The sequence below is a fragment of the Cetorhinus maximus genome, chromosome 2 (assembly GCF_964194155.1).
Source record: "Cetorhinus maximus chromosome 2, sCetMax3.hap1.1, whole genome shotgun sequence".
Taxonomy (NCBI): Eukaryota; Metazoa; Chordata; class Chondrichthyes; order Lamniformes; family Cetorhinidae; genus Cetorhinus; species Cetorhinus maximus.
In genome coordinates this window covers 57,163,533-57,185,334 of record NC_135880.1, presented here as the reverse complement: position 1 = coordinate 57,185,334, position 21,802 = coordinate 57,163,533, and the positions used below count along the sequence as shown (strand labels likewise).

The 21,802-nt window shown below is 45.2% G+C and overlaps 1 protein-coding gene across 1 annotated transcript in view; it reads left to right on the top strand.

Moving 5' to 3' along the window:
- The window catches only part of LOC144690033 (ATP-dependent clpX-like chaperone, mitochondrial), a 43,158-nt gene extending 28,615 nt beyond the window's left edge, over nucleotides 1–14,543 (top strand). The window contains exons 7-8 of the mRNA XM_078557557.1: nucleotides 2,648–2,740; nucleotides 14,433–14,543. Coding sequence (XP_078413683.1) covers nucleotides 2,648–2,740; nucleotides 14,433–14,543 — 204 coding nt within the window. The remainder of the gene's footprint in view (nucleotides 1–2,647; nucleotides 2,741–14,432) is intronic.
- The last annotated feature ends 7,259 nt before the right edge of the window (nucleotides 14,544–21,802 follow it).

The window sequence follows — 21,802 nt, the reverse complement described above, 5'->3', positions numbered from 1 at the left end:
AAAAGCATCAACTTGGTGTCAGGCACTTTCCCACAGAAAGGGAAATAAAACAAGATGGAGTCACCTTTCCAGGTGCTCTTGCACTGTTACTAATGTTTGATTCAGAGCAGCATTGACTAAGGGCTGGAAATAGGTAGCTGCCTCTATTGGCTGAAATTTCTGCATAGTTGGAGGAGAAGAGGGAGGAGTTTTTTTTTCTATCAATTAAAGAAGCAATATTGCCACTGCAGATCCACACTCTTGCCCCCTGCCTGTTTACTTTACCAGCAGAAAGAAGAATGACCAGCAGTTAGGTAGGGAGTATTGATATTCCTGGTGATCCAAAACTGATTTATTTCCTTTTTGTTGATATTGGTAAACAAAATAGCAATCATTTAAGTCATTTGTTGAAATTAAGGCTGCTGTATGGCATTTTGTAATAGAGCATGCATCCTTTCAATATTTAAAATAAAATTAAAATTAGGAAGGAAATTTCATTTATCTGTGGGAATCAAACAAAAACAATGGCTACTAAAGGAGTGTAATGACAAAATCAAAATATCTGACACACTGACTTGTATTAGATGTTCAGTGTTAACATGTAAATTAGGTAAAAAAAATGTACATATCCAGACACACCATCAATATTAATAAACAATTGAGTGAATTAATGTTCTGAATGTCACTTATGAGGAAATTGATTGATCCATGGGATATGAGATTAGAATAAGCACTGAAATGGGCTTTTAAAATTTAAAAAAGAAAAGTTGATCATCTCTGTCTTTTACCTCCCCTAATCCTCTGATATTGGTACCCCCTGCACCCCTCCCCTTGCCCTACACCAATAAAGCACTTGGTGCACAAGGGTAGCCCATTGCTCTTCATTGGCTGCCAGACCTTGATATGCAGTCCTAGCACTCCTGGTAGTGGAGAGCCAGTGAACTATGAACATTGACTCTTCTGCATTATCCAGCGAGAGTAACCAAATTTAAGCATAGGTGCACACAGTGCCTGTGCAATGCCTACGGTTGGGCAAGTTGTTCTATTTTGCCCTATAAAGCAAGACGTTCCATTCATTTCTTTGAGGGGGATTTTCTATACTTTCTAATGATATGTGCTGAAACAAATAATAACAAATATATTAAATTTATCAAGTATGTGATATTCTCAATACAATAGGAAGTTAGGAGCAGCTTGTGAAGAGGGAAAGATGTTGTGATTAACACTTGCGATCATTTGATTTTATTTAACAATGTTGACATTAAATTGTAAAAGCAGAAATTAAGTTGTTAAACTCTAGACAGTAGGATGTGCCTATTGATATGAACAAGCACAGACCTTTAAAGAAAGCTTTAGGACATTTAGTTCCTTCCGAAAATCAAAATGAAAGAGAAAAAGTAGGAATTTCTCCCAGTGTCACGGTCAACATTCATCTACAACCAACACCGCTAACATAGATTATCAGGTTGCTTTCTCATTGCTATCTGTGGGACCTCACAGCATGCAAATTGGCTGCCACATTTGTCTACATTATAAAGTGACAATACCAAAAGTACTTCATTGGCTGTGACAGGCACTATATAAATGCAAGTTTGTTCTTTCTTTCACTACAAGATGGTTGAAGTTACTGTCCCTTTGAATTCCCTTTCCTACATTCACTCCTTTCCTCTGACTAAACCTTATCAGAATGTACATTGGTGAAGTTGCCACAATGTGGTCCTTGACATTTGGAAGACCAGCCTATATGAGCAAATCCCATGTACATGCTTTTATATTGTTATATTCCTATCCAAAATGAGTGTATATTTGTCATCACATGAGATACATATTCAAACACATTGAAAAGTATGCCTTTGGCAGGGAATGGGTTGTGCTTAGTGAGCCCAGAAGTGTTGTGCAAATTAGCTCAATGATAATTTTTTAAAAAGGCATTATCAAAGCTAGATTATCTCATACTATAGTTATTCAGCAGATTCAATATACAATATACTCAGCCTGCGGTCATTAATTCAGTTGGTGGCCCTCTAACCTTACCAACAGTTGGATTCATTGTATTGAGTTTCTTTATGGCAGAAGAAAATCTAAATAATAGATTTTGATAAAGGCCACAAATTCTGGCATATGTCTCACATGCTAGGGTTTGCTTTATGAGCATCAGTATTTGTTAGCCAAGTCTCCGTTATGAGTGCATCTACTCAATGGATGGGTGTTCCTAAAATTGTCTTGTTGATTGTAGAATGACTTTGCTGTCATTAATCTTCATTAATTTGAAAATATTGTAATTCTGGCACTAATAGTCCTTATTTTTAATAGAAATTGTTAGCCACCCTACCAGGGTGTTATAATCCTATGCGAAAAGTAAGCTAAATTTTCCTGCCCATGTAACTGTTTCTCAACAGCAATAGAGACCCAATAGATTTGGTGTGTCTTCTTGACATTGATACTGATATGGAGAGTGGTTATTCTTTTATTCTGAGGTATACTTGAGGATTAAGAAGTCCTTTCCAAAAGCATGTAGTTCAATATATTGTTTAAAGTTAAAATAGATAACTAAAAAAAAAGCTACAACAAGTGAAGTAAACTAATCCTTAAAATATTTCTGAACCTAAATAACAATAGAGCAGTGATATGAGATTTCTCAGGAGTCTTCTTGGACCTCTTATTTCAGTGTCACTTCTCCATTACGGATGCAGCTCTGCATGCTATTGCATATAAAGCGATTGAAAGGAAGACAGGGGCCAGAGGACTGAGATCAATCATGGTAAGTTTATTTTTACCAAGCTTCTTGCATCTATTAAGGATTGCAGTCGCATTTTGGAAGTAAATTTTAAAATATTTTAGGACCAAGGTCAAAACCAGTCATTGTAGCAGTAGATCCATGAATAATCAGGCAGAGAGGAAATCCAAAATGTTTCTCCTGAGTTTTGTTGTAAGAAAGCACACTGGACTATAACAAAGGCGCAGCTGAGAAGGATAGGTAGAACCATAGAACCATAGAAAAGTTACAGCACATAAAGAGGCCATTCAGCCCAATGTGTCTGCACGGCTGAAAAAGAAAAAAATACAAAACTAGCTGCCCATTCTAATCCCACCTTCCAGTACCTTGTCCATAGCCTTGCAGGCTACAACACTTCAGGTGCAGATCCAGGTATCTTTTAAATGAGTTGAAGGTTTCTGCCTCCATTACCAAACCAGGCAGCTATCATAACAAGTTGGGTCCTTCCTGATGAATGTTTTATTATGCTGAATGTTTTATTACATTAAAGGTGCTATATCAATACAAGTTGTTGTTGTTGCAGTGTTATAGGCTGATTGAAATTTTGAGCAGAATACTGGGCAAACACCTTATGATAGAAGCATTAAAAAATTACAGCACAAAAGAAGCCCATTCAGTTCATCCTGTCTGCACCGGCTGCAAGTAGCTATCCAGTCATTCTTACTTTCCTGCTCTTGAGCCATACTGCTGTAGTTTATGGTACTTCAAGCGCATATGCAAGCATTTTTAAATACAATGAGGATTTCTGCCTCTTCCACCCTTTCAGACAGTGAGGTCCAAACCCCACCGCCCTCTAGATGAAAAATTTCTCATCAACTTTCCTCTAATATTTCTGCCCATTACTTTAAATCTGCAGTCACTGGTTTTGGGCCTCCTTGCTAAGGGTGCTTCCTATCCATTCTATCTATGGTCCTCATAATTTTATATACCTCAATTAAACCACCTACCCCACCGCCCCTCCCCCCCACCTCTGCCTTCCAAAGAAAAATACCCCAACCTATCTAATCTTTCCTCGTAGCTAAGATTCTCCTTCCTGCAGCATCCTCGTAAAGCTGTTCTGTACCCTCTTTAATGCGATTGCATCCTTCCTGTAATATGGTAACCAGCACTGCACATAATATGCTAGCTGTGGCCTAACTAGTGTTTTATACATTTTTAGCATAACCTCCCTGCTCTTATGTTTTGTGCCTCGACTAGTATAGGCAAGTATTCTGTTTACCTTCTTAATCATCTTATCTACCTGTTTTACTACCTCCAGACATCTGTGGACATGCATGCCAAGGTCACGCAATATTCTAACATTCATTATGTATTCCCTTCCCTTGTTTGCCCTCCACAAATACGTTACCTCACAAGTCTCCAGACTGAATTCCATTTGTCATTTTTCTGCTCACCTGACCAGCCCATTGATTTTGCCTGCAGTCTACAGCTTTCTTCCTCACTATCAACCATACAACCATTTTTCGTGTCATCTGCAAACTTCTGAAACATGCCTTCTATGTTTAAGTCTAAATCAAAGAAGCACCTAGTTCCCTTAACAAGGAGGTCAAAAACAGTGACCACAGATTTAAAGTCATTGGCAGAAGGAGTAGAGGAGCAGTGATGAGAGATTTTTCATCCACAGGGTAGTGGGGGTCTGGAACTCACTGCCTGAAAGAGTGGTGGAGGCAGAAATCCTCATTGTATTTAAAAATACATGGAAAGGCACTTGAAGTGCCACAAATTACAGTGGTACGGATCAAGAGCTGGAAAGTGGGATTTACTGGATAGCTTTTTTGCAGCTGGCACAGTCACAATGAAAAGCAAGGGACCTAGTCATGAGCCCGACTGAACCCCACTTGCAACAGCCTTCCAGTCACAAAACATCTATCGTCCTTTACTTCCTGCCACTGAGAAAATTTTGGATTCAACTTCCCACTTGCCCTTGGATTCCATGGGCTCTTACTTTTCTGACCAGTCTGCCATGTGGGGCCTTGTCAAAAGCCTTGCTAAAGTCCATTTACACTACATTAAACACGTTGGGCGGAATTGTCCCAGATTTGCACTAAGTGCGTTAGCAGGTGGGTAAATCTTCGTTTTACCCGCCTGCTGCAATAGCAGATTTTCGTCCCAAGCCCACTGCATTAATTATGCACCCCAGTAAAACATGCCATTTAGATGGAGGGCGGGCTCTCATTGGCCAGTGCCATATTTAAAGTCCAACCACACGCATACATCTCAATGCTTCCAGCCCACGACCACTGCGGGGAAGATGTCCACAAAAGGCAAAAAGACTGCAGCCCCTAGGTTTAGTGATGCGTCACTGGAATGCATTTTGGACACCGTGGAGACCCACCGCAATGTCCTTCATCCCTGCTCTGGCCGCAGGATGGGCAGCAGTGTGACCAACCAGGCTTGGGAGGCGGTGGCAGTGATGATCAGTGCCAATGTTGCACAGAAGAGGTTGGGCATCCAATGCAGATAGAGGATGAATGATCTCATCCATGCAGCCAGGGAAAGGCAACCATCTCATCACTATGAACTCACACACTCAAGCCCCTCACACATTCACTAGCATCTCACTCACTGCCAGCTCAAGGGACATCATCACCCATTCTCACGCACATACCCTCACATGTCCATCTTGCCTCATCTCCTCTGGAGACTGCCTCCTCAGCCCTCATCATCTTGAGGCCACTTGCACAGATCAACATGTGCCCTCACACACGCCCTGAGATACCCTCCTTCCCCAGTACAGCTCTTGTCCTGCAGCCCCTTCCCTTGCCTGAGGCCACTTCTTCCCCTTCCCCAAGCAAGCCCTAGCCCTGCAGCCATTGAAAATCCACCCACATGTGGCTGATCTGGTAGGTAGAAACCTGCCGTGACGCCCCCTAAAAGTGCTATGGTGCTGCCTGTGAAGCCTGGCACTAATGACCGAGTGCTGCCCAAAGCAAGGTAGGCAAACAAACCTTGAAGTCCCAATCAAAGTGCAGCCCGCCAGGTGCACGTCGCTTATGTGCTGTTGTGAAACACATCAGTATGTTTTCCCATCAACATGGGCAGAATATCCAGCGGGGCTGGGGGGAAACGATTCCAGCGGTCTGGAATGCAGATGTATTACAATGAGGCTCCCGACAACCGATGGTGGGAAATGCGGCCCGCCATTGATGGGCTGAGTGGATGATCGCAAACTGGTTTCACACCGTCGTGAAACCAATCGCGCTATATTGTCCACTCATGCCACCGAAGACACCCGACAACCGGGGTGGTGGAGGGGCGTCACAGAAAATCCCGGCTGTTACTTTCATCACTCAGTCTATCCTTTCCTCCATTTTTAAACAACAATACAACATTAGCAGTCCAATATCATGCTTGTAGCCAGAGAGGATGGGAAAGTGATGGTCTGAGCCTCCATTAATTCCTCCCTTGCTTCCCTTACAACCTATGATAAATTTCATCCGGGCCTGGTTATTTGTCCACTTTCAATGATTCTAAATTCATTAACATTTCTTTTCTTGCTAAGTTTTTCCATTCCAGTATTTCTCACACCTCCTCCTAAACTACAATATATGCATCAACACCCTCTTTTGTGACGGCAGACGCAAGTATTCATTCAGAACCATGCCCAGGTCTTTAATCTCCATACATGTCACCTTTTTGGTCCCGAATCAGCCCCACTCTTTCCTTAGTTATCCTCTTGCTTTTTATGAAACATCTTGGGGTTTTCCTTGATTTTACTTGTTAATACTTTTTCATGCCCTCTCTTTGGCTTTCCCAATTTCCTTTTTAATTCCTTCCCTGCACTTTCTACACTCCTCCAGGTTTCCTGCCTTATTGAGCTTTCGGTATCTGACATAATAGATATGATAACAGAGTGGTGAAAACTTTGATCTGTTTCTTGATCAGCTAAAGCACATCTTCAGTCAGCCGATTACATAAGCAAAGCAACACCAGTGACATAGAAATGTGTGATCCAGATCACTGTTACCCTGTATACAATTGAAGTGATTTTGGAAAATGTAAAATTTTCCACTTTCACTCATTTTTCAATGACTTTTGTGTTGGAGCTACTTTTTCTTTATGTCAATAATCTACAAAAGATAAACTTGTGTGAATTAAACATGTCTACACTACTCTTGAATTTATGAATTTGTAGAATAGAATAATGTTAAGGTGCTAATATAAAATTTTTTTAAAATGCTGGGAATAGTCAGCAAGTGTTGCAGCATGTGTGGAAAGAGAAACAATTAACATTTCTTCATCTTCAGCTGCTTCATCAATGACCTTCCTTCCATCATAAGGTCAGAAGTGGAGATGTTCGCTGATGATTGCACAATGTTCAGCACCATTTGCGACTCCTCAGATACTGAAGCAGTCCATGCCCAAATGTAACAAGACCTGGACAATATTTAGGTTTGGGCTGACAAGAGGCTAGTAATATTCATGCCACACAAGTGTCAGGTAATGACCATCTCCAACAAGAGAGAATCCCAACCATTGCCCCTTGATGTTCAATGGCATTACCATCACTGAATCCCCCACTATCAACATCAGAAACTGAACTGGATTAGCCATATAAATACTGTGGCTACAAGAGCAGGTCAGAGGCTAGGAATCCTGCGATGAGTAACTTACCTCCTGACTCCCCAAAGCCTGTCCACCATGTACAAGGCACAAGTCAGGAGTGTGATGGAATACTCCCCACTTGCCTGGATGAGTGCAGCTCCCACAATACACAAGAAGCTTGACACCATTCAGGACAAAACAGCCCGCTTGATTGACACCACATCCACAAATATTCACTCCCTCCATCACCGATGCACAGGAGCAGCAGTGTGTACCATCTACAAGATGCACTGCAGGAATTCACCAAGGCCGCTTCGACAGTACCTTCCAAACCCATGACCACTACTATCTAGAAGAACAAAGGCAGCAGATAGATGAGAACACCATCACCTAGAAGTTCCCCTCCAAATCACTCATCGTCCTAATGTGGAAATATATCTCCATTCCTTCACTGTTGCTGGGTCAAAATCCTGGAACTCCATCCCTAACAGCGCTGTGGGTATACCTACATCACCTGGACTGCAGCGGTTCAAGAAGGCAGCTCACCACCACCTTCTCAAGGGCAACTAGGGATGGCCAATAAATGCTGGCCCAGCCAGTGAAGCCCACATCCCGTGAATGAATTAAAAAAAATCAGGTGTGTGACCTTTCATCAGATGAAAGGTCACAGGCCTGAAACATTAATTTTTTTTCTCTCACCAAAGACGCTGTCAGACCTGCTGAGTGTTTTGTTCCTTTTCTGTTTTTATTTCAGACTTCCAAATCTGCAGAGCAGAATTTTCCATTTCTGAGATTGTGTGGTGGTAAGCGGTTCAGCCACGCCCACCTTGCTGGCTGGAATGGCGGGAACTTACACCCGATTCCGTGCTTAAAAGCTCATTAATTATGCACAGGCGAGTATCATCTGGTGGGTCGGGAGCTGATTTGTCCGCCAGCCGTCAGCTAGCAGGGTCGAAAGTCCAGGCCTCACATTTAAATGCCAATCCAACATCTCACTCTCTCCAGCCCACCAGTCTTTAAGACACCTCCAGAGATGTTTTCTAGCCATAAGAAGAAGGCCAAAAGCCTCAAGAAGAAAGCAGCACCTGCTTTGCCCACCTGGCCCTACAGGCCTGGATCAAAGCAGTGCATGCGCAATGGCAGATCCTGTATCCCAGGGATGGCTGCAGGAAGCACAGCAGCCTCACCTCTCCGGCCTGGGAGGCCGTCGCAGAGCAGGTCAGCATGGCTGGCACCCGCGCCCGAAATGCCACCCAGTGCAGGAAGAGGATGAATTACTTCATCCGCTCTGCAAGTGTGATTCATCCTTCAACTCCCTCCAATATCAAACTTTCATCATGGCATCATGTACTCAAACAGCCACTCTCTTCAGGGATCTCATACAACCATTAGTGGGGGACACATATCAACAATCATTCTCTCACAAAGACTTTCACATCACCATCCCATCTATCATGTTGCTCACACTCCATCCTCTGGCCCTACTGGGGAAGGCTCACCACACACAGGGTACATGCATCTCACCCAATCTCTGCTCCATCCCTTTTCATCACATGGCTTTCTTTCTTCTTCATACAGGCCATGCAGGCACACAACTGGCGCGCAAGATTGCAGACCAGGGGAGGGATGGCCGACATCATCGCCCTCACTGAGTTTGAGGAGGCTGCTGCCGAACTGACTGGGGAAGACAGCGATTGCTCCTGTGCGGAAGGGGAGATCAGCCTCTCCCAGCAAACTAGTACGGATCACAGTTCCATCACTTCACCAAACCCTGACAATCACAGAAATTCACATGCAGTCTTATATAGCTCATGCTCATCAACTGAAACTATATTTTCTATTTTCTAGGCACCAGCAGATCAAGGTCCACATAGTAGCCGAGCACCAGTCCGTGCCCCCAGACTACGCCTGAAGAGGAAGTTCAGGGAGAATCATCATGGTGCTCACATGCACCCCGCACCAGCTCAGAGACACATATCGGTGGGGCATAGGTATAGATTAGGCCCGGGCTCACTTTCTGGGGAACACGTTACTGATATATCCCTGCAGCAGTTGGAGGCGGGGAGAGCCCAGGTCTCCGGCACTCGGAGGGCTGCTGGAGACCAGCCACCCACTCAGTCTGAGTCAGATGATGAGTCTCTGGAAGTGGCCGCCAACTCAATGCTGGAGATCCAACGACAGGCAAGAGAATATCAGGCAGAGGTTCGACAGTCACTCAGCAGACTAGAGCGAATGATGGAGGAGTCAGTCCATGTTCTGTCTGATGTCGTGGCTCCAACATGCGAGCGCCTTGAGGTCACCATGGGAAGGCTGGCAACCACCATGGAGACTTTAGTCCAGCAGGTGTTGCCAGATTTGCGCTCAGCGCTGCACTCCATGGCTGCACACCCTGTTGGGCACCGTCAAGATGTAGGTGACATGGGAATGAGGCACCTCCCTCCAGGTGCACCCATCTCCTGGAGGAGCCAGGGCGGGGCCCTCAGTCACCCACAGGGAGATTGAGCATAATCCAGACACCCCGGGGGCTTTCTCATAGGACACTCCAAAGGTGTGCCTCTACTCACAGTCCCTTCTGCCTGTGACCCCATCCACTCCAGCTTCTCAGGTCGCCAAGGGCGCTTTTGCCTGTGAGCAGGTGACCCTTATCAGGCCAGGGCCCTCCAGGCCTCGGGCACCAGAGGACGTCCACCAAGGTTATCACAGGCATCAGGATATAGCAGCCAGCAGGCTGCCCGCATCTCTGCTGCAGATGTCGGGGCTGCACCCAGGCGTAGCGCAGGGTTAGGAAAGGTAAGAAATTTTGAAGTCACTTTAGGATCAGGGATGTGCTATAACTGTAAAGAAATTGCACTTTTGTGAATACATTTGCTGATTATGTGGATGTTTTGGTCAACTGAAGGCATTGGTGAATTTGTACATTTGGAATCCTCTTATGTCAAGGTTTAGCTATTCTCCCACTCAGTGATAGCGTCCCACTGTGAGATTAACATTCACGTGATGTCAACCTCAGTTGAACTAGCCTCTGCAACCTTGTGTGATGTCAGGGAGATATGTTTAAATCTTTATTTGAAGTGTGTGATGTAAGCGTTTCTAACCCTTCTTTGTCAAGCAACACCATTGAGTGAGAACAGCTCATCAGCTTTGATATTCTGGTGGCATTTGTGTTTCCTCTGGTAGTGGCAGAAGACACAATATGCACAGGAGGAGATCCCTGGGCAAGTCCACATCTCAGTCACAGCAGTGTTTGTATCACTAGATAGTGGCAAAAGCTTCAAGTATTCTCTCGCATTGCTCTTGTTCCTTAGTGGACTCTCACTCACAGGGCACAGCGGACCAAAGCAGGGATCATGGTCTGGTGATTCATGAGGCCAGAACGCGCAAGTGTGAATGTGGGACTCGTTTTCGCTGCAAGTAGGTGGACATCACTGAGATGAAATTAAATGGCATTAAGGGTTAGGAGAGATGTGGCCATATGCCCTCACTTAACTTTACTCTTCCTGGAACCTGTCAGTAATTAAAGTATCACATGCATGACTCCCACATCTTCCTTCCTTAATGGTGTGATCGTGCTCATACTGACCCTCAGCAGTCTCCTGTGGTTCCTGGGCCTCTGGATCTTCATCCTCTGAGCTCTTCATCTTCCTCCAGTTCATCCTCTGACAAGGATTCACCTCTGCATTGCCAGATTGTAAAGGGTGCAACACACTGCAATGATGCAGGAAACCCTGTCAGGAGTGTATTTTAGTGAGCCAGCTGAGCGGTCCAAGCATCTGAAACGCATCTTCAGAAGCCCTATGGTCTGCTCTATAAGGGAGCATGTGGAGCTGTAAGCAGCGTTGTACCTCTGCTCGGAATGACTCTGAGGGCAACGCACCAGTGTCATCAGCCAGCATTTCAGTGGGTACTCCTTATCCCCAGGCAGCCATCCCTACAGATGTAATGACCCCTCAGAAATCTCAGGCACCTGGGAGTGACTCGTGATTTAGGAGTCATGGCAACTCCCAGGGTACCATGCACAAATGTGTAGTATGTGCTTCTGGTGATCATGCACGAGTTGTACATTGATGGAATGGTAACCTTTGGGGTTATAAACATTAGGGGCTGCTGCCATGGAGCCCGTAAAGCCACATTGGTGCATTATTGCACCCTGCACTCAAAGGAAGCCTGAGATGGCGGCAAAGCCGGTGAATCTCATAGCCTAGCTATCTTCATCCAGACCAAACATGACATGATGGGCCTCCTGTAAAGGGCATCTGTGACATCCTTTATGCATTGATATGTTGCGGACTGGGAGATGCTGCACAGGTCCCCTGTTGATCCTTGAAAGACCCAGAGGCAAAGAAATTGAGCGCTGCAGTCACCTTCAAAGGCACTGGCAGGGGATACCCTCTAACTGCACGTGGCATCAGGTCTTCATGAAGGATGTGGCATATGTGATGTACCAGAGCTTGGAACAAGTGCAGACGTGCACAGCATTGCCTCTGACCCATTTGTGAATAGGAAACTTTTCTACAATAAATCCTAGAGCTGGCAATTCACCTTCGTTGTCTGGGTCTTTCCTCCTGACTCTCCTGTTCATGATCCAGCCACTTGACCATGTCCCTCAGGTGTGGCCTCCTGCTGGAGCTGCGTGTGGTGTTGCCTCTCCCTCCTTCGCCTCCTCCAATGCATTAGGACCATGACAAAGGCTGGATTGAGTCCTGGATCCATATGTGCTTTTGCATTCTCTCTGAAAGGAAACATTGAAGACATTGATGATTCAAGGGGCAAGAAAACAAAGCTCAAAATATGAAATGTATGGAAACATTAAGGGTCCATAGTTTTTCCTGCCCTACTTGCATGGTGGCTGATGTTGCCTTGTCCCTGAGACATGAGCACACATCAAGGTGACCAAGATAGCATCGCAGATATGTAACATCTTGAGTCCTGCATTTGATGCTAAGGTTTAATTGAGATGAGTGACCCAACCTAGCTCTGTGCTCAAATCTCTGATATGGCATTATAATGACCAGTCAGTTGCTCATGGTCAATGCCCTTTGGCCTGTTAGGAATGTCAAATCTAGTGAACACGGTTCAGGCCTTCATTGATGGAATGCCATATATGATGCAGCTGTGCCTCCTTCACTATTGCCTGCATTCCCAAATTCTAAATTCCCATGTGTTACTCTTGAGATGAAGCAACTGTGATATGAAGCTACTGCGTTCTGAGTAGCCCTTTAACATTGCTAATGAAACCATTGGCTTTCAGTGGCTTTCATCCCAGGAGGTCTTCCTCCTTTCTAAGCAGACTCCTGTTCACTCATGTGGCAACAACAAGTTAGAGGGCGACCCCAGAAAGGCCCACTTGTGTTTGCCCAGCCCTCTCACTGCCATTCCACAGCCTTCCTTCCCCATTGTCCCCCTTGTATTCACCCTTCCCCCTTGCTGCAATTCCACAGCCTTCCTTCCCCTTTGCGCCCGTCGTGTTCACCCTCATAGCCCTTCAACAGCCTTCCTTCCCATTGCCCACCTTGTGTTTGTCATCCCCACCCTCGCCTCACACCCTACCCTGGATTGTAGTGCTAGTTTCTGAGAGTGGAGTTCTATCTGACTAGCATTGCACAGTGGTGTCCTTGTGGACAACGGTCTCGGCCACTGAGAGTAGAAGACCACTGCACTCCCCAACTCCGGCTGTATTACTGGTCACTGCCTGAAAGTGGAGGCCTGCATGAGTACCGCAGCACAGTGGTGTCCTTTGGGACAACATAGGCAAAGAGCAGAAGCAAACCAATGCTACAGCAACAGTTTGGTGTTCACCTCAACAAGACCAGCACAGTGCAATGGCAGGTAGGCTATCTTTATTGCACTCACTTTGAAGTTACAAGCGAACTGAGGTCTGACTTGTGCACATCATTCCTTTTGAAATGGGTTTGAAGCCGATGTAATTTCCCGCTGGCGTGACGCAAGATTGGAAGCCATGACAAGATTTTGACAAGCAGGTGTTTTAATGAGCATTCATAAGATGTCAATGAATACAAATGGTGTTCACGCCATTAGTCATCGGGATAACCGACCCACCATTAACCTGACAAAGGGAGGATTGCAAACTGTTTTTACACTGGTGGATTTCCGACTTTTTGCCTGTTGCTGGATTCTCTGCGGGATCAGAAAATTCCACCAGCAGTCTATGCATTTGTATTAATGTAAAGGTACAACTTTGTCAAGAAGTTTTGAGTTTGAATCCTAGAAACTTTATTTTATGTGACAAACGCACCTCACACATCCCTATAATGATATAACATTTTGACAGACTCCCACTTACTGATGCCATATTTTATTTATTTTCATGTCGAGGGACTATTTCCTCTTTATGCTCACTCTCCCTGACCGCATAACAGGTGCAGCCAAGCAAGATGATGATGGGTCAGCTCTTGAGTCTTCACCAATGCTATTTTGAAGTGCTGTGAAAATCAAGAGGTGCACAGGGATGAATTTTCTGATTTATTTTCTTTCTGTGAAGAAGCAACTGGTCTTCTTTCGTAACATCGATACTGCTGGGATACAAAATCACAAGCATTTGTATCACCCTGCCACTGTATGGTGCTGTGTATTGATGCTATTACATCAGTACCCCTGCAACTACAGTACCATCTTTTAGTGAGTGAGCAGTCCTTGTTCTACACCCTGATGTTACACTTTGCTATCACCTCAGTGTTCTTCACAATCCACTGAAACAACAAAATCACATTAACGCCTGTTCAGTGTTTTAATCATATTTTCCCACTTTGTCCCTTGTACTTTTTTTATCTTCCCCCCTACTCCTTGTCCTGCATCATTCCCAGCTAAGAGGGCAGGAAGGCTGCCCCCAGAATATTGCATCACTCACCATATTTGTTAATATCATGAGTGAGATTGGAAACTCTTTACGTGAAAAAAGATGGGCATAGTCTGTGCCCAGCTGCATGGTCCACTGCATTGAAGCACTGACCATATGGTGTGTTTCAATTTTTTTTTGCAGATAATGTACTTTCATTCTGATGTTTATGTGATCCAAGGTGCAAATATAATTACTTGACTATAAGCCCTTTAAGTATGATAAAAATCTAGCTAAAGTTACATTTTTGAAGGATAGTTTTGTCTGCTTTTATTTCAGGAACAATTACTGCTGGAACCTATGTATGAGATTCCTAATTCAGGTATCATTGGCTTTCATGTAGATAAGGATGTTGTTGATGGTAAGAAGGGTCCACAGTATGTTAGGTAAGTTTTTGTACTTGTATCATTTGGATTGTTGTGATTATTGAACATTTCACTCTTAAGGAACTAGGTAATCATGCTAAAAATCAGAAAATTACAACAGTACTTGTAATTACTACAGAATGACTGTAAAATGAATGTACTGTACTTGTAATTACTACAGAATGACTGTAAAAATAGTCAAAACACCAGCATCTCGAACAATTCTGGCCTGTATTTCTTGCATTTTATATGGTATATTTTGTTCTATGTATGAAGTTAAAGATAAATTATTTTACTGAGGTGTTATTCTAGACCAATGGCAGCTTGCTAACATAATTTTTCTTTAACATTACACAAAGAGAAAAATAGATACCGCCTCTTCTATTGCATAAGTACAACTGCACTTCAGATTTTATCTGAAAATACATTCCTTGTTAATTTTGTTCAGTGTACATTGCTCTCAATGATCCTGTCTTGGAAATCTAGCCTGAAGAGCCCGAACAATATCAAAATCTGATGGGCAACTAAGGATGGGCAATAAATGTTGGCCCAGCCAGCAAAGCCCACATCCCTTGAATGCATTAAAAAAAAATCGACATGTGTCTATATATTAATAATGACTCCAATGTTTTAAGTTGTGTTTTCTTAGCTTCTACTTTATATTGCTGCGTGAACTGAATCACAATGGTTACTTCTTACAGGGCACTACCAAATGTGAATGATAACCACAAGTTAAGCAGCCAGGATCATGGCTTGATGAAAAGAGTTGACACCAATAAATGATCAGTCAAATACTGCTGGGGTACAACGCTGGTTTGGAGCAAATAAAGCACTCTTATTTGTGATCAATAAATGGAAGAAGTTTGCACATATAGATTCTTCTCAACTTACTTAAACTCCTGTGGGTGGGGAGTGGGGGGGGGATGATGAAAATCCTATGGGTGGGGAATGGGGGGGATGATGATTATATATGGTAAAGCTTCCTAGAAAATAATATGTGGACGTTTCTCTTTTATATGCCTCAAGTGTAATAAAACAAAATATTAATGACATACCTTTGTAAATAGTATTTTATTTGCTTATTTATCAGAGTGATTAGATATAATGTTCAAGAATGTACAACAAATTAGCTTATTCTTCATGTCTGTACATTGTAAACATGATTAAGTGAAATTTATTTCTGTATATAATTGTATCTTTGTCACTGTTTGTACAAAAACAGTTCTACATTACGAGCAATCTCAAACAATGGAGCAGCCACCATGGGAAATGTTTTCTAATTTCTTTGCAGACATTGATTATGCCTCAAATTTGTGTCAATATATATCATTGCATCACATGTGCAATGTAATTATGGCAAAAATATCATAACACCTAGTTCTTTCTTCCCTCAAATGGTTTTCACAATATTTTTTCTTGAAGACAGGGCCCTGGGCCCAAAATTCCACTGCTGAAAGTGTCAAGGAGCTGAACTTGTAGCTTTCCACGACCATCAGTATAGAACCCCTCATAACTCATAGAATGGCAGCTGAACTGGATCTCAATGGGCATACAGGAGAGGTCCTTACTGCAGTGCATGTGAAAAAGTGATTACATTTCTCTTGGACGTTCATGGGTCCTTTACTAAACACAAAATAGACTCATGCCAGCTTTTAATTGTTGAAAGCTCTGCCAGCCTTATTAGGGCATAACAAGCAAAAAAAGCCCCTTGAAATGGAAGAGGGAGCGGGCAGTTGCACACACTGACTGGAATTTGCAGCATTGGATTTTAGAGTGGAATCTCAGGGAAACAGAAACAAAAACAACTCATATTAATATATAAATAAAAGCAAAATACTGTGGATGCTGGAAATCTGAAATAAAAACAGAAAATTCTGGAAAAACTCAGCAGGTCTGGCAACATCTGTGGAGAGAGAAACAGAGTTAACATTTTGAGTCCGTCATGACTCTTCTTAAGAGCTGAATAGAAGTAGAAATGTGATGGATTTTATACTGTTGAAGAAAGGGGGTGGAGCCCATGGAGCAAAATAGAAGGTCAGGGATAGGTAGGATCTCAGCAGTGTTATGGCACAGCCGATGGTAAATGCTTTGTTGTTCAAATCCCAAAGGGAAACTTGAAACAACTATAAATTTCAAGACAAAAACAAAAATAGCTGGAAAAACTCAGCAGGTCTGACAGCATCTGCGGAGAGGAACACAGTTAACATTTCGAGTCCGTATGACTCTTCATCAGAACTAAGGAAATATAGAAATGTGGTGAAATATAAGCTGGATGAGGGGGGTGGGACAGGTAGAGCTGGATAGTGGAGGCAAAGAAGAGATTGCCAAAGATGTCATAGACAAAAGGACAAAGGGGTGCTGACGGTGGTGATATTATCTAAGGAATGTGCTAATGGTGACATTAAGGGTAGAAAGCAGGACAAGCAAGTGACAGATGGCCCTCCTGGGGTTGTGCTCGGACCTGCAAGCCCTGACAATAAAAGCCTCTCATAGCACTAAGTTTTACCAGTAACCTTCAGGAAAAATAAAAACACTGTTTCTAAACTTCACCTGGCTAGGTGACACATTTCGTCCCTCCTTTGAAAACAATCTAGTTTGGTTTATTTAAAAATGCAAATCTTCCCTTGACATCTAAACTGTTTACCTAATTAATATTTCAAACCTAACTTCTCTTCTTACATCAAAGCACCAGGACTAATTCAATTAAGTCTCACACACACACACACACATAGACACATCCCACTATTACTCTACAATAAATTCCAATAACAATAATAATTATTATATCTTCCTGACAGGAGAGATTGACAAAGATGTCATGGACACCAGACAAAGGCAGTGTTAATGGTACTGTTAAAGACAAGGTGTTAATGGTGGCATAAAAGTCAGATAGCAGAATGTGTTAGTAGCAGAACAAGGATCAGCGCTCTCTAAAAGTAAACCATAAGAACAAGTTACAAGTGGCCCTGTGGGGGGAGGGGGTTGGGGAAAAAAATCATAAAATGATCAAAACAGAGGGCAGAGTTGTGAAGTTGTCGATTTTAATGTTAAGTCCAGAAGGCTGTGAAGTGCCTAATCAGATGATGAGGTGCTGTTCCTCCAGTTTGCATTGGGCTTCACTGGAACATTGCAGCAGGCCAAGGATGGAAATGCGGGCATGAGAGAAAGATTGTGAAAGGACTGAGCGAAGGTGTTCCGCAAAGCGCAATGCGCTCTCCTGTAAACTGGGGATACCAAATGCAGACTGGGTGACCGCTTTGTGGAACATCTTCGTTTAGTCCGCAAGCATGACCCTGACCTTCCTGTAATTGCCATTTCAATTCACCGTCTTGCTGTCACCTGCACAACGCCCTCTCTTCAACGATATAAAATCCATCATATTTCTACCTCTCTTCAGCTCTGAAGAAGAGTCAAATGGACTCAAAATGTTAACTCTGCTTCTCGCTCCACAGATGTTGCCAGACCTGCTGAGTTTTTCCAGCATTTTCTGGTCTTATTTCATATTAATATATCACTTCTAACATAAACTGTCCCAAGATGCTTCACAGGGGCACTATAATACAAAATATGATATTGAGCAGATAAGGAGATCTTAGGTTGTGACCAAAAACTTGGTCAAAGTGGTAGGTTTTAAGGAGTGTCTTAAAAGGGGAAAATGATGCAGAGACACAGAAATGCTTCTGGAGAGAATTCCAGAGTTTAGGGCCCAGCTGAAGGCACAGCCAGCAATAGTGGAGCAATTAAAATCGGGAAAGCTGAAGAGGTCAGAGTTAGAGAAGTGTACATGTTTCGGATGGTTGTAGGGCCAGATGAGTTTATACAGATACAGAGAGGCAGGCTTTACTCTAGCCAGGTTCTACTCTAATTTCACCCTGTCTCAGTAGATCTGATGCTGCGTCCGCCTTCAGCACCTTAGCCCTTTAGGAGCTGGTGCACAGCATCACTGGTCACAGATGCTGGTGTGATGGAGGCCAGCCCCACCTTAAAGGTGCTGAGAGCACACAGAGAGTATGAGAGAACTCTGTGGTGTCTGCCCACTACATTCTGGCAGCAATGACCAGCACTGCCAAGGTGCAGGCATCAGTAATGTTCCCAGGGAGTATGAGGCTGGACCATCACTTTGGCCTGAAGGCTGCACAGAGCACAGGGAAGAGGCCCTGGACTGAGACACCTGCCTTTTATCTTGTACAGAAATGTTTCACATCTGAGTGACAAGAACACTGCTCATCAGAACAAGGAGCCACAGGCAGGGTGATATTCTTAGTTTATTGACAATAGTGAACAGTATGTACAAGTGATCAACACCTGTGCCCAGGCTGTACAACTACTTTTACCTAACTTTCCTAACCCTGCCGCTACATCTTGGTGCTCCCCGGGCATCCACAGCAGAGATGGAGGCAGCCTGCTGACTGTGACGCCCTGTCTGTGATGACTTTGGCGGGCATCCTCTGGAGGGCTGAGACTTGGTGAACCTGGCCTGCTTTCAGGGTCCTGCTGTGTGGCAGTGGCACCCTCCTCAGCCTGTGAAGCTGGAGCTGTGGAGGTCACAGGAAGATGGGATTCGGGTGGCCGATCACTCCCAGTGCCACCTGGGTGAATGACCCCAGAATATGCACCTGCTGTTCCTCCTCCCTATGGGTGCCCAGGGGCCCTTGACTGACTCCTTGAGCGGAAGAGGTAGCTGGAGTGAGATTGAGCTGCCCAGCACCCCTCTTGCGTACACACTGTTGGAGGCCAACTATGGCATCAGCAATCAAGTTAAGCCCGCGCAGCAGTGCAGGAGTGACATCCTGGACTAGGGTCTCCACGGTGACTGCCATCCTGCCAGTGTTGACCTCGGTGCGTTGCAATGCGGCACTATCACCTCAACCTGAAGACGGAAGGACTCCTCCATCATGCCTTGCAATCTGAGGAGTCCAACGGACATCCCTTCCTGATGTTCCCTAGCTTACCTTTGCAGCTCCTGCAACTGTGACACAGCTGAGTCCAGAGGCTCGTCAACTGACTTGGACTCAGCAATGTTCTGGCCTCCAGCAATCCTCTGAGTGCCAGGGATCTGGGAAATCTCTGCCTCCGCCTGCTGTGGATCAGAAAGTGTGATGTGCTCATTAGATTGTGATCCTGAGGCTACTCTAAAGCTAGGTCCCACCAAGGTGCGTGTCTCTGCGCTGGTGGAGGGTGTGGGTGAGCACTGTGACGGGACTTCAGGAAGGGTCAGATTCCCCTTCGGAGGTTTCTTCAGGGCTTGATTGGAGGCCCTGGGTCATGGACTCTGTCGGCTGTTTGGCAAATGTGCCTGCGAAAGCAAGGGGAGATAATTAGAGACTGGCAGTGGCCTGTGAAAGTGGACACATCACTCACGGCATTGTTGTCTGATAGATGAGTACTGCTGGATGCTCACTTGGTAGAGCAGCGCCGACCACAAAGTTTCATGGCTGTGTCTCTGAGATGGCTCTGATTATGGAGCGCAAGCGAGCTGCCCTCGGCCAGACAGGAGTCAGACGTTCTCAGAGGTTATGTGAAGATCTATGGAGTGTCCTCACTGCATGTTGTCATAATCCGCCTGCCATCGAATGACTATTAGGGCCTCCACTGCACCTCCATGACAGGAGCATTCTCACAGAGGGTATTGCCATAAGCCAGAATGGAGTCAAATGTTCACAATTGCGATGTCAGGATCTATAGGGACACCTCACTGCATGTCGTCATCCTCCACAAATCTGGCAGCTATGAGGGCCTCCCAAGCGTGCCTGCCTCATCTAACCAGTGCAAGAGCCTCATCCCCGTCATCCTCACCACCGAGGACCCCCTCACCATCATCCCTGTTGGTGTCCTCCTCATCGGAGGAGATGTGCAGCTCCTCCATCTCCTCCTCAGCCTGTTGCAGCGCCAGGTTGAAAGGTCGCAGCAGGCCACGATGATGCGTGACACACTCTGCGGACTGTATTGCAGGGCTCCATCAGACCAGTCCAGACACCGGAACCACATCTTCAGCATCACGATGGTCTGCTCCACCAAGTTGCGAGCTGCTGCATGAACATCGTTATAAAGTCGCTCTGCTGCAGTCTGAGGCTGCCGCATGGGTGTCATCAGCCACTTTCTCTGCCAGGTAGCTCTTGTCCCCAAGGAGCCAACCCTGCAGCCTCTGTGGACCCTGGAAGACTGTAGGGTTCTGCAAGTGTGCACACCTGCAGGATGCATTTCTGATGGTCGCATACCAGCTGCAGATTCAGTGAGTGGAAGCCCTTGTGGTTGATGAAGCCCACCATGTGTAGCGACAGAGACCTGAGTGTCACATGAGTGCAGTCAATTGCACCCTGCACCTGTGGGAACCCCGAGATCAGGGTGAATCCAATGGCCCTTGTATCCTGACTGCCCCGGTCTCGGGCGAAATGCACAAAGTTGTGTGCCATGGAGAAGATGGCATCCGTGACCTCATGGATGCATTTGTGGGTGGCAGATTGTAAAACCCCACAGAGATCACCTGTGGAGCCCTGAAAGGAGCCACTGGCATAGAAATTGAGTGCTATGGTCACTTTCACAGCCACTGGCAATGGATGCCCTCCATGTCCCCTTGGCGCCAAGTCCTGCAGTAAGTGGCAAATGTGAGCCACCAGGTCCCTGGACATACGCAGTTGTCGATTCTGGTTCTCAGTCATCTGCAGGAATGGCAGGCAGCATCTATAGATCCTGGGTGTCGCTAGGCGCCGACCAGCTACAGCTCACTGTCGCTCCTGGGCAGCGTGTGGGGGAGCCCCTGCTGCCCCTTCTCCATGAGGTTGCTGCTCCTGCCTTTGCTCAGCCAGGAGCCTAAGTTGCTCTCTCCTAAGTCTTCTACGGTCTCTGTAGGCCATCAGGAATACAGCTAGGTCACCATGATCCATGATCCTGACGCGGTCCTCCTGCGGCATGAAAGAGAGAGAGACGTGGTTATCATGGCTGTACTTAGCACCTTTCCTGGCCCTGTGTGACCGCCCCTTAATACTTCCTGGAGAGTGCTGGTCACACCTTGGATGGCCAGAGATGAATGCACTGCATGTCTGCCCTGTTGACCTGCGACACGGGGGACACTGCTCCAAATGGGATGCTGAGATTGCAAGGGGCTATGAGCACCTCCAGCAGTGACTGCTACATGGCTAGTGTTGGTGAAGAGATTGTACAACATGTGCAGTCTAACAGCTACACAGTCCAATAAAGTGGTGGTGGACTCGAAGTCTATGTGGGGGCGGGGGGGTGGTGGGGAGGCGGCCAAGGGGGTGTAAGGTATGGAGCACTTGGTGGCCC